This window comes from Choloepus didactylus, chromosome 6 (genome assembly GCF_015220235.1).
Source record: "Choloepus didactylus isolate mChoDid1 chromosome 6, mChoDid1.pri, whole genome shotgun sequence".
Classification (NCBI taxonomy): Eukaryota; Metazoa; Chordata; class Mammalia; order Pilosa; family Megalonychidae; genus Choloepus; species Choloepus didactylus.
In genome coordinates, this window is record NC_051312.1 from 117,596,875 (window position 1) to 117,611,410 (window position 14,536).

The 14,536-nt window shown below is 35.9% G+C and overlaps 1 protein-coding gene across 8 annotated transcripts in view; it reads left to right on the forward strand.

The window, feature by feature from the left end:
* The window catches only part of CEP126 (centrosomal protein 126), a 116,649-nt gene that overhangs the window by 30,291 nt on the left and 71,822 nt on the right, over positions 1–14,536 (forward strand). For 7 of the 8 annotated variants that reach the window (XR_005217546.1, XM_037841207.1, XM_037841210.1 and 4 more), the window contains exons 3-4: positions 541–686; positions 4,289–4,400. Coding sequence is in view for 6 of the 8 variants with exons in the window: in XM_037841207.1 (XP_037697135.1) it covers positions 541–686; positions 4,289–4,400 (258 nt within the window). In the remaining 2 variants the exon portion in view is untranslated. Of the gene's footprint in view, positions 1–540; positions 687–4,288; positions 4,401–13,830; positions 13,894–14,536 lie in introns of those variants that run through there. The other variant, XM_037841212.1, reaches the window with a different exon arrangement.

Genomic DNA, 14,536 nt, shown 5'->3' on the forward strand with positions numbered 1-14,536 from the left:
CAGGCCTGCCAAAAAATAGAAAGGAGCCCATTAGAGACCCCTGCATTAGTTGCAAAAAAGACCTAGATGAAGTTTCTTTTGCCCCTGCAATTTTATTGAGATATATTCACATGCCATACAGTCATCCACAGTGTATAATCAGTTGTTCACAGTATCATCATATAGTTGTGCATTCATCACCATAATCAGTCCTTGAACACATTCATTACTCCAAAAATAAATAAATTAAAATAAGAATAAAAATAAAAATAAAAGTTAAAAAGAACATCCAAAACATCCCATCCCTCATCCCCTCCTATTATTCATTTATTTTTTGTCCCCATTTTTCTATTCATTAAATGAAGTTTTGAAATCACCACTTACAAAGATATTTTAGTCAAATGTCTTTTTTTAAACATAAAATTTATTGTTCCTGAATAAAGTTTGAAATATGAAAATATTATTATATAAATGCATTATATAATAAATGCATTGTTTTGAAAGTTTCATATGTTGAAGTTTTTAAACTGATTTTGTTGTACTTTATATTTTTAAATATAGAGTCTTTGAAGAGAAAAGGAAAGAACAAGAAGAAAGAGAACACCAAATGAGAGAACAGATACTTCAACAAAGAAAACAGAAATTTGAAGAAGTTACTGAAAAATTCCAACGTGGCTATATTCCACTTTCACAGCGCAGGAGAGCAGGTGCCTTAATTTCTAGAACAATAGAACAAAAATGAAGGCTATCACATCTGACTTAAGAAGACAGTAAAATGATAAACTAGTAATCAAAATAGAAACTCAAACCAAACTGGCTTTTGAGTATTAGGACTTTAACAAATGAGAAATAGTAATTTGATTTAGGTTTAATTTAGAGAATATTTTGTTGAGTCTATTAGTAAATTTTGAAAGCAGGCAAGTAGGATTCTATTTCAAACTGGCTCTCAAAGTTCTGTCTTTTTAAAATTGGTTTAGTAAAAGAAAATTTAACATTTTGTTTCAGTAAATTAGTGTCACATTCATTCTGGCATTTTAGTCATAGTTTGGTTCAAATTTACATTTGAGAGTCTGGCAAAACAAAACAAAGAACTACCAAGTGATATAATCCAACAGCCTAAGACTTGGAACTGATTAAGAATTTAAATATGAATATTATTGGTTCATTGACATCACCTCTACATTCTTTATACTTTAAATAGTAAGATAGAATTAACAACATGTCAACACTTCTTAAAGAAAAAGGGTAGGCGGAAGCTTTATGTATTCAGCAGACATAAGTATGCTATGTTGTACTTAGCCAATGGGCTAAGCTGAGATATGGAGAAATCTATTTAAACTCTAGCCTTGAAGACCTCATTGTCTATTTTGGATATGACAGTAATATAAATAATTAATGTCAATAAATATAATGGTAATTGTTATGGTAGTAGAATATGTAAAGTACTGTGAAAGCACAGAGGAAAGAACACTAAACCTTCATATAGGCATCAGGAAGTCATCTCTGGATAAATGACTGAAGCTGTTAATCTTGAAGAATGAGCATTTAGCAAGGGAATATAAAAAGGACATCTCAGAGAGAAGGAATGGCTTGTGAAACTAAGTTATGTATTTCAGTTTAACTGAAGCATAGGATGGGGGGGCAGGGAGAGAAGAAAAAAGAATATGAGGCTAGAAATATGAAGTTGCAACAATTCTCAAATAGCTGTATGCCATGTTAGGAGTTTTGTCTTTATCCTACTTACACTTTTGTAACTGGGAAGCAAGCCATCATTCTGTCAGTAAGGGATCAGCTGCTAGTAACACTGCCCAAAATAATAGACTTAAATATAATAGTGCTTTATTTTTCTCTCGTATAATATAATGTCCTGAGGTAGACAGTAAAGAGCTGGTTTGATGGTTATGTAGTATCTTTGAGGACACAGACTCTTAGTGTCTCTCAGCCTTAGTGTGTGGCTTACATCCTTACCCTAGTGATCACAAGTTAGCTGCTAGAGCTCCAGCCATCATATCAGTGATCTAGGCAGGAAGAAGGAAGAAAGGGAAAGGGCAAAAGGGTTTATCTCTGAGCTCCCTTTAAAGTGTTTTCCTGAAGATCCCATCTATTTACTTGGCAATTTCATCTGCAAGGGAGACTGAAAAATACAGTTTTTTAATCTGGGTATATTTCTACTCTAACAACATACAGGCTATTATCAAAGAAGAAAGGAAAATGGGTATTAGATGGCAACTAGGTGTCCTTGCTGTGAGTTTTATTTGTTTGTTAGAATGATATTTACAGTCACAATGTGGAAGATAGATTGAAGTGGAAACATACTAAAATAAATAGAATATTTAGAGGACTATTTCAATAACTGTTGCAAGAGGTATTAAGTTCCTGAATTAAAGCAGTATACTGGATATGGAAATAAGAGGTTGTATATTCAGGAGATATAATCAACAGGATTCAGTTAATAATTGAGGGTGGTAGAAGCAAGACTAAAAGGAGAACAGTCCCTCTAGGACTTAGCAGAGAGCTTCGCATACTGTAAGCACTCAATAAATACTTTTTAGTAAATTAATTGTTTTGGTGGATGATGGTAATTTTAATCAAGTTTATGAATAAAGAATCAAATTAGAGATAGAAAAGGTCATTCATTAGGTTTCAAATGCATTGATATTAAACAGTCCATTCATGGCCCATCCAAATGGAGAAATCCAATCAGAAACTGGAAATGTGGATCTGAAACTCAAGAAAAAGAAATAGAATAGGAAATGTTGATTTAAGTGCCACTAACAATTAGACATATAGTTGATAAAGTCATGGAAAAGATAAACTAAATAAATGACAGGATATAGACCTACAGATTGAGAACAGGACCCAAATTAGAATCTTAATGCACACCAGCATTTACTATAAGGTAGAGAAAGAGGAACTAAAAATGGATTTTGAAAAGTAGTTATCAAGGAATCAGGAGGGAGGAAAAAAGCAAACAAAGAAAATAATGTAAAGAAGCTGAAGGAGAAGGTAATTTGGAGAAAGAGACTGTGGTCAGTTGGGCTAAATGCCTCAGAGAAGTATTCAGCACTTGTGAGTATCGTTTATCCCAGAGAGGGTGCTGACCATGCGAGGGTCTAGGTACAAAAGGTCAAGAGCTTTAGCAAAAACAAATGACATGTACCTCCACACAGTGGAATATTATGCAACTGTAAAAACAATAACATGGAAATTCTCTATGGACTGAGAAGAAAAGTTCTCAAGCAGAGATTGATTTACCTTGATGATAATAAATTTCAGAGCCCCTCACTGTCATGGCCCTTACATTTAATTTTATATTTGTAAATATATTTGCAAAAATAATTGCATTATTTGTTCTTAATGAGGGACCCCCAAATTATGTAACCTTTATACCCCATAAAACTTAGACTGATCTTCAGGATATATTGTTAAGTGTAAAAACAAGGTCCAGAACAATATATATAAATATATAATACTCTGCCTTCTGTGTAAGAAAAGGAGAAAATTAGAAAAATATAAACATTTATATTTGCTTGTATTTGCATAAAGAAGCTGAAAGAATAACCAGATAACCAGTGAAAGCAAGATATCTGAATGTATGTCTTTTATAGAGCTTTGATTTGATTTATATTGTTTTGATTTCTGAATATATTACTTATCCAAAATATTAAGTTAATATTTTAAGAAAATTCAGTGCTGTGAGTGAAGAGAAAGAACAAATTTATGAAAGACAATATTTGTTTTTCTATTAGTTTATTCTCAAATCAAGAGGGTTAAACTAAAGGATCACCAGGTATGCAAGCTAAGCTGACTCTTCCTCTTGCTACAAAGAAAGAAAAACTACAATAATAGGCTGTAGTGAGAATTAAATTAGCTAATACTTGTAAAGGACTTAAAAATAATGCCTATTGCATAAACATGGTAAGTGCTCAATATACAGAGTTGGTATTTTTATGTCTTGTCCTTTTGTTCATAGGAATCTTTATAAATTTTTTTCAGAAATTTATGGAACTATGAAATCAAATTATTAAGAATTTGCTTGCCAGAATGAAAACCCTGGACATTTCTGTTTGTTTTTTTCCCCAGATATACATTCTTAAAATTAGTGATGAGAATTTTGAGGTAACCATTTCTCTTTTGGGAATCAGATCTCTAAATTTAAAGGTTACTTTATTCTAAAAAGCATTTTCTTTTTACAAAACTTTTAAAATAATATTTTATCATTGACCAATTAAATGTTCAGTATAAAGAGACCATTGAAGATGCATTGATTCTGTATTATTTGATATTTCTGTCTTTATAATCCCCTTAGTTTTTCAAAAGCAAGTTCCTCCATTAGAAGAGGCCCTAAAACAAATTCAGGGATCCAACTTAAAATCAGAAGTAAACTTTCCCTCCTCCCACAGACCAACAATAAATTGGAGGTAAGTAATGTGTGATTATTATGTATAATTACCAGCATATAATAATTACATAGCTTTCTGTTTGCTGAGTTTCTAGTCCTTTTCATCAGTTATTGCTCTGTTTTAGATTTTCTACTTTATTTTCACAGATTAAATTGGGGTATAGTGGAATGTGAATTTCTCCAAGAATAAAGCAAAATTCTAATTTTTTCCCTGAAAGTCTTTGATATTACAAATGCTGCGTAGGTTGGATAATTTTCTATGGAAACTGTCATCAAAACTACATTTAAAAATATGGATACTGGTTACAATTCATCTTCTCTGAGAAAAGAAAAAGAGAAAAATGCATTGAATGGTTGCAATAGAAATTTAGGTAAAAAGAGTAACTTTATGGTAGAAATGGGTTTTTTCCTCACTGAAAATCTTTCCTGGATGTCTTGAAAAGGCTATAGTGCCTCCTGGTACTTCTCCATGATGGCTTAAGTAAATCATCTAGAAGCAACAGAGTGGACCAACAAACCTCTGGGTGCCCTCTGTAGTCCCGTGTTTTTCATATATTTATTCCAAATGTTTATTGAAGCCACTGCATATATAGAACTAGATCAGGCATTGTAAAAGGGATATAGAGAAGTGCAATATTGTAAAATATAATCACTAGTTTATATTCTAAGAGAGAAATAAAATAATGCTTCAAAACAGTATAAAATAGTACTAAATGAGTAATGAGAATATTAAACATTTAATTTAAAATATTAAATTTAATATTTAATACATATATTTATGTATATAAAGACTCTACAATTAAGACACTAAATTATGTTAATTTTTACCGGTGTGAAATGTTATTTACTGGTACTTCCATTTTTAAAACATCTATGGCCAGTAGTTCCCTTGATATGGCGAAGAGCACATAAATTTGTTGTCTCAGTCTTTATTAGAGTTTAGGAAAGCTCCCCTGGTATAAAAGACTTTTGAGCAGAGCCCTGAAGAAAATAGTAGTTATCATGGAACAGGTGAGGGGATGGCATTCCAGACAGAGAGATGAGCATATGTAAAGGCCCAGAGTGATAGAGGGCATGATGTGCTTTAGGAGGGAGTGTATGGTTGAATCCTGGGATGCAAGGTATCAATAACTTGACTGAATATGAGATTAGAGAGGTAAGCATGTCCATATGCTGAGTGCTAAGTAATACAAACATTATCCTGAGAATTTAAGAGGAGTCATGAAGGATTTTAAGCAGATGAGTGGTAAGATCAAATTTTCTTTTTAAACATATTATTCCAATCCATTGTGGCTAATTGTGGATAATGGATTAGAGGAGGACAAAACAGGAGGCTATTTCTATGTATTAATTCAAATTATGTGAGTTTGCAGTTATAATATTGTGTAATGGGAACTGTTACAGAAATATTAACAAAATGATGAAGTTCAAATTTGGAGTTAATTTGGAGTTACTTCTTGAGGGATTTTAGGGAAAGCTTCACAAAAGAAGTGAAGTTAGAAGCAGGTCTTAGAGTATGAGTAAGAATTGCCTAATAACGAAGCATGGATTGGGTTTCAAGCATGTGCATAGTTACAGAGTTATGAAAGGCGCAGTCCTGTAAGAAAATAGAACCTCTTATTTAGAGTGTCAGGACTAGATGTGTTGCTGGTAGAAAAGGAGATGATCTAGAAATGTAGATTGAGATCAGATATGAAGGCTTGTATGCCTAACTCGGGAGTTTGAACTTTATCCTATAATTAGTGAAGAACCAACAGAGGTTTTTTAAATAGGGAACAATATAATCCTGTTTATTATTTTAGAAGGATAACTGGTGTGCGTGTTGGAAAATGGAATGGATGCAGAGAAATTGGAGGCAAGACCAGGGAGGAAATTATTGGGGCAATCCAAGTGATTGATCATTATTATCTAAACTAGAACGGTACTGTTTTGTATAGTGAGACTATGATGGATTGGGTAAAGAATGAAAAGATTTTGAGTGGTTAGATGGAAAGGAAGAGAGAAAACAAATACTGGAAGATAATGTGTTTTCACAATGCAGAGAAGTGACATGAGGAAGCAAGTATCTAATGATGTTGAGCAAATAGAAGCCTAAGGATGGAGTATGGAGAAAACAGTAGCAAGAAAATTAAGACGTGTTCAGCCATGAGTTAAAAAGGAAGGTGATAGTTCAGAAGAAAGGAAAGATAGGAGGAAAAGGTATTTCATGAAAAGAATAGATGATGAGTTTAGTTTCTGATGTGATAAATTAAATGAAAAAAAGCAAAATAAAATCAAAAATTGAAAATGTGCATCTTGATGATTGAGAGAATTGTGGCAGAAAAAAAAGAGGAAGCATAATTAAAAGATACAGGTTTGGCAAGATACTGCTAAATTTCATTTGAGGATTCTGAGTTGAGGTGATAAACATCCAGGTAGAAATGTATAAAAACAGTTTGACCAAAGATAAGGTGAGAAGTCAAGGCTCTAGAAATGCATTTGAAAGTCATGATTATGTATGTTGTTGCTTAATTTTTATGTGTACTTTTGTCTTCCAACTAAATTGTAATATTCTAGAGAACAATGGCTAAATCTCATATATTTCCTCTAGTACTTAGCTCAGTGCTGTGCATGTTAGAGGTATTGAATAAATACTTTGAGTAGAGAAACGTCACTATTGTATATGAACACTTCTCAGAGGATATAAACTTGACCTTAAGCTTAATAGATGAGGAAGATATTCACCACAGATAAACATTGAAAGGGAATTCCAAACAGAGGGAGTAAGAAGTGTGTGAAAAGGCATGGAGGCATAAAAGGGCATGTTGTGTTAAAGGAGCTACAGTAGTTCAATTTGGCTAGTATGTACAGTGAGAAGAACAGAGCTGTGGGCAGATATGCTGGAAAGGATGCTAAGTTAAATCATGGAGAACCTTGTTAAAGAGTTTGTCCTGAAAAAAAATCATTAAAAAATTTGAAGCAGGCATACATTTATGTTTTAGAAATATCATTGCAGAATGGAAAAGAGTAGGGGAAAACTAAAGGTGAGAAAACCAGGTAAGTTGGTACTGTAGTAGTTAATGAAAATGAGTTTTTGAGAGCTATTTAGGAGGTATCAACATGATTTGGTAACTGATTAAGATCTGGAAGGTAATTGAGAGGAGAAGTCAAGGATGACTAAAGATTGGATTTGGCCAATGAGTAGATGGTAAAACCGTTTATCAAAATAAGTACTATGGAGGAGGAATATGTTTAGGGGGAAATATTAGTTGGAAGGAGTATGGTAAGTTGTGAGTTTGATAACTTATGGGATATTCAGGAACAAATTTCTGGGCCATGAATAGAGACATGACAGTCACCAATGAATGGATGAGGTAAAAGCCATGGTTTAATGCCCACCAGTGGTGTTCCTGGATTCAGCTAAACAACCAAATTCTTATGACTACAGTAGATCATGGTTGGCATCATTTAGAAGGTTACGGTCAGAAAACACTGCATACCTGCAAGGCAATAGTCTTCAGCAGCTAGTCTTCTTTGCCATATCCCTGCCCCCAGCAAGTGAAACTCAGGTCTAAGAAAACAACATCACAATTGGTGAATGTATAGCCACCCTGGGTTAGTAACCCTGTGTCCCAAATAGGTACTAATATCTCTTGTAATAGCTCCATATGAATAGTTTCTAAATCCATGTAAGAGTCACCCAGTTATGAGTCCCCTCACTCAAGGAAGCCCAAAGTTTTGGCTTCCTACAGGTATCTATAATTTATTCACAGTACTGTCAGTACAGATGCAGTTCACCAATTGTTGGGGGTTGAATCATGTCTCCCACAAAAGGCATGGTCAGGTCCCAAACTCATCCTGTGGGTATTTGTAAATAGGACCTTTGAAGATGTTATTATTTAAGGTGTGTCCAAACTGAATGAGGATGGGCCTTAATCCAATATTGCTGAAGTCCTTAAAAGCAAAGGAAATTTGGATACAGGAAAGAAGTCATAAGGAGCAGCCAGAGGCTGGAAGTCATTGGAAGCCTGGAGAGAAAGGAGAAGATGCTGACATGTGCATTACTATGTGACAAAAGCCAAGGACCAAGGATCATCAGCAGTTAGTTGCAGAATGCCACAGTGTTGGGGAAAAAGCATCACCTTACTGATACCTTGATTTTGGACTTCTACTAGACTCAAAACCATGAGCCAATAAATTACTGTTGTTTAAACCAACCCATTATATGGTATTTGTTTTGGCAGCCAAGAAACTAAGACAATTTGGGTACCAGAAAGTGGAATGGTGCTTTGATAAATACCTAAAAATGTGGAATGACTTTGGAATTGAGTAATGGGTAGAGGCTGAAAGAATTATGAGATGCCTGATAGAAAAAGGCTAGATTGCTTTGAAAAGGTTGTTAGTCAAAGTACGAGGCCTTAGGAGGAAATGATGAATACGTCATTGGAAACTGGAGGAAAGGTGATCCTTGTTATAAAGTGCCAGAGAACTTGGTGAAATTGTGTTCTGATGTTGGATGGAAGGCAGAAATTGAAAGGGTTGAACTTAGATATTTAGCCCAAAAGTTTCCAAGCTAAGTGTAGTCAGTGTGGTCTGATTTCTTCTTGTAGCTTCTAGTGAAATGAGAGAGGAAAGAGATAAACTGAGGATTCAACTGTTAAGCATAAAGAAACCAGCAATTGATGATTTAGAAAATTCTCAGCCTATCAGATAGTGTGCTCTTAGATTAGGGCCAGAAGCAGTTCTCTCAGGACCCTCCCTGAGCATTCAGGAAGTGAATTCCCAGAGAACATGTTTCCATGTGAGGTTTAACTGAACAATCTTTTACTAAAAAGGGTGTGCCTAAACATGGAACCAGTCGGGCATCTCAGAGGAAGTTAGGATTGGAAATGCAATTATCCAAGAAGGATTTGTGGAAAGTTCTTTTGTCTGATGGTTTGGACCTCCTGGAACTATAGGCAAATCCAACAAGGTTTTTGTGAAATTTGTATGAACAGAAGCAATGCTTGAAAGGGACAGACAGTGCTTGAAGGAAGAATGATTTCAGGGGCAGAAACATGGAAGCTGAGGTCTGGAGACCTTCTGTAGTCAAGAGAGCAGACCCACCCACATATGTGGAAAGGGAAAGTCCACCCTTATGCTTGGAGAGGCAGACCATATTTGGCACTTGGAAGGGACGGGCCATTGTTCAAGACAAGTACTGTCACCCCAAGATGGTGGGGCCTGTGCCCTGGTATTCGCCGAGAGCTTGGCACCAATTCAATGCTTGGCACCAATTCAATGCTTGGACAGGCCGGAGCCTACATCCCAGTGTCTGGGGAGAACATGGCCACTGCACAAGTACTTGGGAGGGGTGGGGCTGCTGCACCACCAGGCCCAGAAGATAAAGCATCATTCTAGAGATGACTCTCAGAACTTGAAACCTAATGGAATTTGTCCTGCTGGGTTTCTGACTTGTTTAGGATCCATGACCCCTGTTTTCCTTGAGTTTCTTCCTTCTGGAATAGGAATGTTTATCCTATGCCTGTCCCACCATAATATATTAGAAGTAGATAACTTGTTTTCTAAGTTTCACAGGTCCATCAGACAGAGGAATTTTGCTGCAAGGCAGACCATACCCGTAATATGTTTGGTTGAGATTTGTACTTAACATTGTTTCTAAAAGGCTTAAAGTTTTTGGGATGTTGCAACTGAATAAATGCATTTTGCATGTGGGAAGAACGTGTCTTTTGGGGGTCCAGAGAGCAGACTGTTGGGGATTGAATCATGCTCCCCACAAAAGCCATGTTCAGGTCCCAACCCCTGGTCCCGTGGATGTGAATCTACTTAAAAATAGGACCTCTGAAGATGGTATTAGTTAAAGTGTGCCCAAACTGAAAGATGGTGGGCCTTAATCCAATATGGCTGAAGTCCTTATAAGCAAAGGAAATTGGACATGGGAGAGAAGCCACAGGGCACAGCCAAAGGCTAGAAGTAATCGGAACCCTGAAGAGAAAGGAGATGTCACCATGTGCATTGTCATGTGACAGAAAAGCCAAGGACCAAAGATCTCAGGCAGTCATCCCCAGGATGCCAGTCTTTAGGGAGAAAGCACTACCTTGCTGACATCTTAATTTTGGACTTCTCTTAGCCTCAAAACTGTGAGCCAATAAATTCCTATTGTTTAAGCCATCCCATTGTATGGTATTTGTTTTAGCCACTAGGAAACTAAAATACCAACCAAAGATCATTTTTGCCATAATCAATGTGACTTGTAACATAGCTAAAATAACTCTAATAATACAGGAGAGAGATTTGACCCAAAGTCAAATTTGTCCATAGAGAAATGGAATGGATTTTGTTAACTCTCTGCTCACACACAGCTATAAATAAGATCACACAGAGAGTATAACTAAGATTACACAGAAGTATGAGTAAGAGAGGAGGGTCAAATAAACAACTCTCAAAAATTCCAGCATATAAAGGACAAAGAAAGAGGGACTGAAGAAAGAGCCTGAGAAGGAACAACCAGAGAAACAGGAGAATAGCCAGAAAACATGATGATGTGGAAACCAAGGGAATTAAAGTTGGGAAAGATAGCTGTCAAGAAATATCTATTTTTTCACTCAATAAGTCAGTTAGTTAATTAGCAAAAGCAGTGTATTGAAGTGGTACAGGTGGAAGCCAAATACCAGTGGGTTAAGGAACAAATAGAAGTGGAGCCAGTGAAGACAATTTTAGAATATTCTATTGAAAATTTTATCTGAAAAGAGAAAATGACAAACAATTAGGCAGGGTCTTAGAACCCAGGAGGAATTTACACCAATTTAAAAAAAAAAAAAAAAAAAAAAACCACTCCAAATCATTTATTAAAGCAGTAATATGTATTTTTGTACACAGGTTTTCATCACTGTTTCTTTTTCTATGTATCGGTTGTTATCCTTTGTGTTACATATTTTCAGTAATAAAATTCTTTTGTGCCATGAATGAAAAAATAGACATTTTTCTTACTCCAGTATGCAGTTGCTTAAAGTCTTAGAAGAGAAAAAGTGTCAGAACAACTTTGATTTCCTATAGCAAACAAACACATGTAGTTATCATTATGGCACATCTGTGCTAGAATCATTAAATAACATCCATCATCTTTGTTTTAGGAGTAAAGATCTTCATTCTGTATTAGAATACACGGTTTTCATGTGTAATATACTGTTGTGACTATGACTTCATGATATCTGTCTATCTCTTTACACACATATACATGCATATAAATGTTATGTATTTGGAAAATAACAAACATACATTTATAGAGAGAACACTATGGTTTATTTATTTAAAGGTTGGATTTCTTTCTATAGATAACTGACAGTATTACATAATATACCTGAAAGTGCTCTATAAACTATAAAATGCTATACAGATATGAGATATTAGAACATTAAGGATTGGATTTTAGGTTAATAGAGATGTTTATATGTACTATTTTTGCAAATATAATTAAGCTACAAATATCATTAAGCTATTTTCACCTTGAAAGTAAATTTTCAGTAGAATATAAATCTTAAATATGTTAAGGAATAAAGTACTGCCAAGAAACAGAGAGCTTCCAAAAAAGCAGAGGTTACAGTACTTATGAAAGTTTGTTCAAATGTAGAAAATATTAGTGGTGGATAAAAATAATTTAAGATGTTAGTAATATGATAATCTAAAGAAGGAAAATAATGAAATGTGGAGAGTATTCAATGCTTAAGCTTCAAGAAAAATCAAAGTATATGTCCTTATGAAAATAAAAACTTTCAGGAAGTAGTGAGATATGAGAATATTATTAATAAGGAACAAAAATTTAAAATATAAGAAATAATCAGTCTTCCATCACAAATCCTTATCACAAAGCTGATATACTTGACCCCTCTGGTAGTTGTAGAGTAGAAGAGGCTATATTCTCCTCCATATTAAATTCTTAAACTCTAAAATGACATTGTTATATATCTATCTCCAATATCTATGTATTTTTGGTCAAACTGTTGATCCTAAGCCACATGCTATCCTGAGAAGTCTGGCCAAAGTTGAGCAGTGGTCTCTTTGACCGCTATTTTGTCCTGTGTTTAGTGCTTCAATCCAGATTTTCCAGCCCATATTCATGTATCCTCAGACTTCTGAGAGGTAAAAATGCTCTAAGAGTAAGGAATGTGAAAAGAGGAATCTGAATAAGCTATGTATATTTCTCAGCCCATGTGAGAGGACACTGGTTGAACAGGGGAGAATCATGTATGAACCCTTAGGACAGAAAATAACATGAATCAAATGCTTACAGGCCGCCCAATAAGTCAAAAACAAAAACAAAAAACACATCTTAATAAGTCTGTCTCTCTACCTGCCTGTCCAAATGCTTTTCCACCTATGCAGATCCATTCCTGCCTGTCCAGCTGTCTCCACACGTAACCCCTACTTACCTGATCACCTCTCTCCTTCACGGGCCCCATTGCTATCTCATCATTCCCAGATTCTTCCCAGCTACCCAACTATTGCTTCCACCCGCCAGCACCATACCCTGCCTATCCGTCCATCTGACCCCTCTCCTCTTCCAAAGACCTTTTTACCAGCCCCATCACTGTCCTACCCAATTAGATATCTTCCTCACCCTCCAGCCCCAATCACTTCCACCTTTTCTAGCAATTTTCCTCATCTACCAGCCCCAATTCCTTCTGGCCCACCTGACCACTTACCCCACCCACCCCAAAGTTCTCCAGTCATTCCTGATACTGACTCACAAAACAAGTTATTTTACAAAACTTTCAAACCCAAACATTTCCTTCCAGCCCAGCATTCTACCCCAGCCTCTCTAATGCCTGCCCTTGTTCGTCGTTCCCTTCCAGCTCGGCTGGTCGTTTCCCCAACCCCTTTGGATGCTCTCCCTGTTTTGAAGCCCTCCTGTTTATCCAGTCATCCCCCTCATCAACAGATGCCCACTTTTTCTTGTATCACTCCATGGCCTGAACATTCTTCTGCTAGCTTGGATCCCTTTCAGTCAGTTCAACAATCTGTCCCACTTGTGCCAACATTGTCAAATCTGCCCCAAGCCTTTGTAGACCATCCACCTGCCTCAGCTCTCTCCCCTCTACCTCCCTGTCATTCTCCATCCTCTCCTTTTTCTTCATCTTCCACTTCCACATCCTCTTCTTCACCCTCTATACTGCTTTCTTCCTCTTCATCCATTCTTTCCTCTCCTTTGTCTTCCTCTTCTACTTCTCCATCCTTACCTCCTTCATCTATCCCTCTTTTTTCCTCTCCTTTGCATTCATCTCCTTCTCCATGTTTACCTCTAACTTATTTAGATTTTCCCTCTCCAGTTCCTCCTGTTTCTTCTTCCTTTTTAATTTCTTCTTCCTTTCCCCCCTTACTTCACTCTCCCTCTATTTCTACTTCCCCATCTCCTTTTATTCCTATCCATCCCTTCAGTCCTCACTGGGGGAAGAAAGTAGAGAAGAGAAGAGAAGAAAATGGAGTAGAGAAGAAAGGAATAGAGAAGAAAAAGTTGAGAGACAACAACTATAAAGGTAAATAAATTGAGTTTCTTAGATAATTATAGATTTAGCAATATTTTTGGGGGGATGGGTGACAGAAGGGAAAGGAATATGTAAGAACAGGAAAGTGTAAAATGAAAAGAAACATACTCTCAATGTTCAGAAGCTTGTGTTAAATATGTTCTTGCTGTCTCTGATTTCCCTATGGTCACAAAGAAATAGTCAGGGATCTAGTGATCATTGACCTGTTCATATCAAAATATATATGGGTATTGGAGATAGATATATTTTACATGTAGCCAAGTATCACGTTCCAACACAATTTTTATCCTCATTGAATTGGGAAAAAAAGTGACCCTGGGATTCACACTACTGGGCCTTTGCACAGGCCGTCAACTATATGATACACCTCATTTCCATTCCATCCCCAATCCATTCCTCCCTGAAAAAAATCTTCCTTTGTTCTTTGTTTTTCACTTTGAAGCCTAACAAGATGATGTCATACACTGATAATTTTTGGGTGACACTCGAGCACACTAAAAGTAGACTCTATATTAAAAGTACCCCTTCTGTAGCATGAAAACCAGGTTTTTATCCTGATACTATTTCTGAAATAAATGAAAACAAAAATGTATGCACTCTCCTCCATGGAATAAGATCAAATCTCCCAAATCTA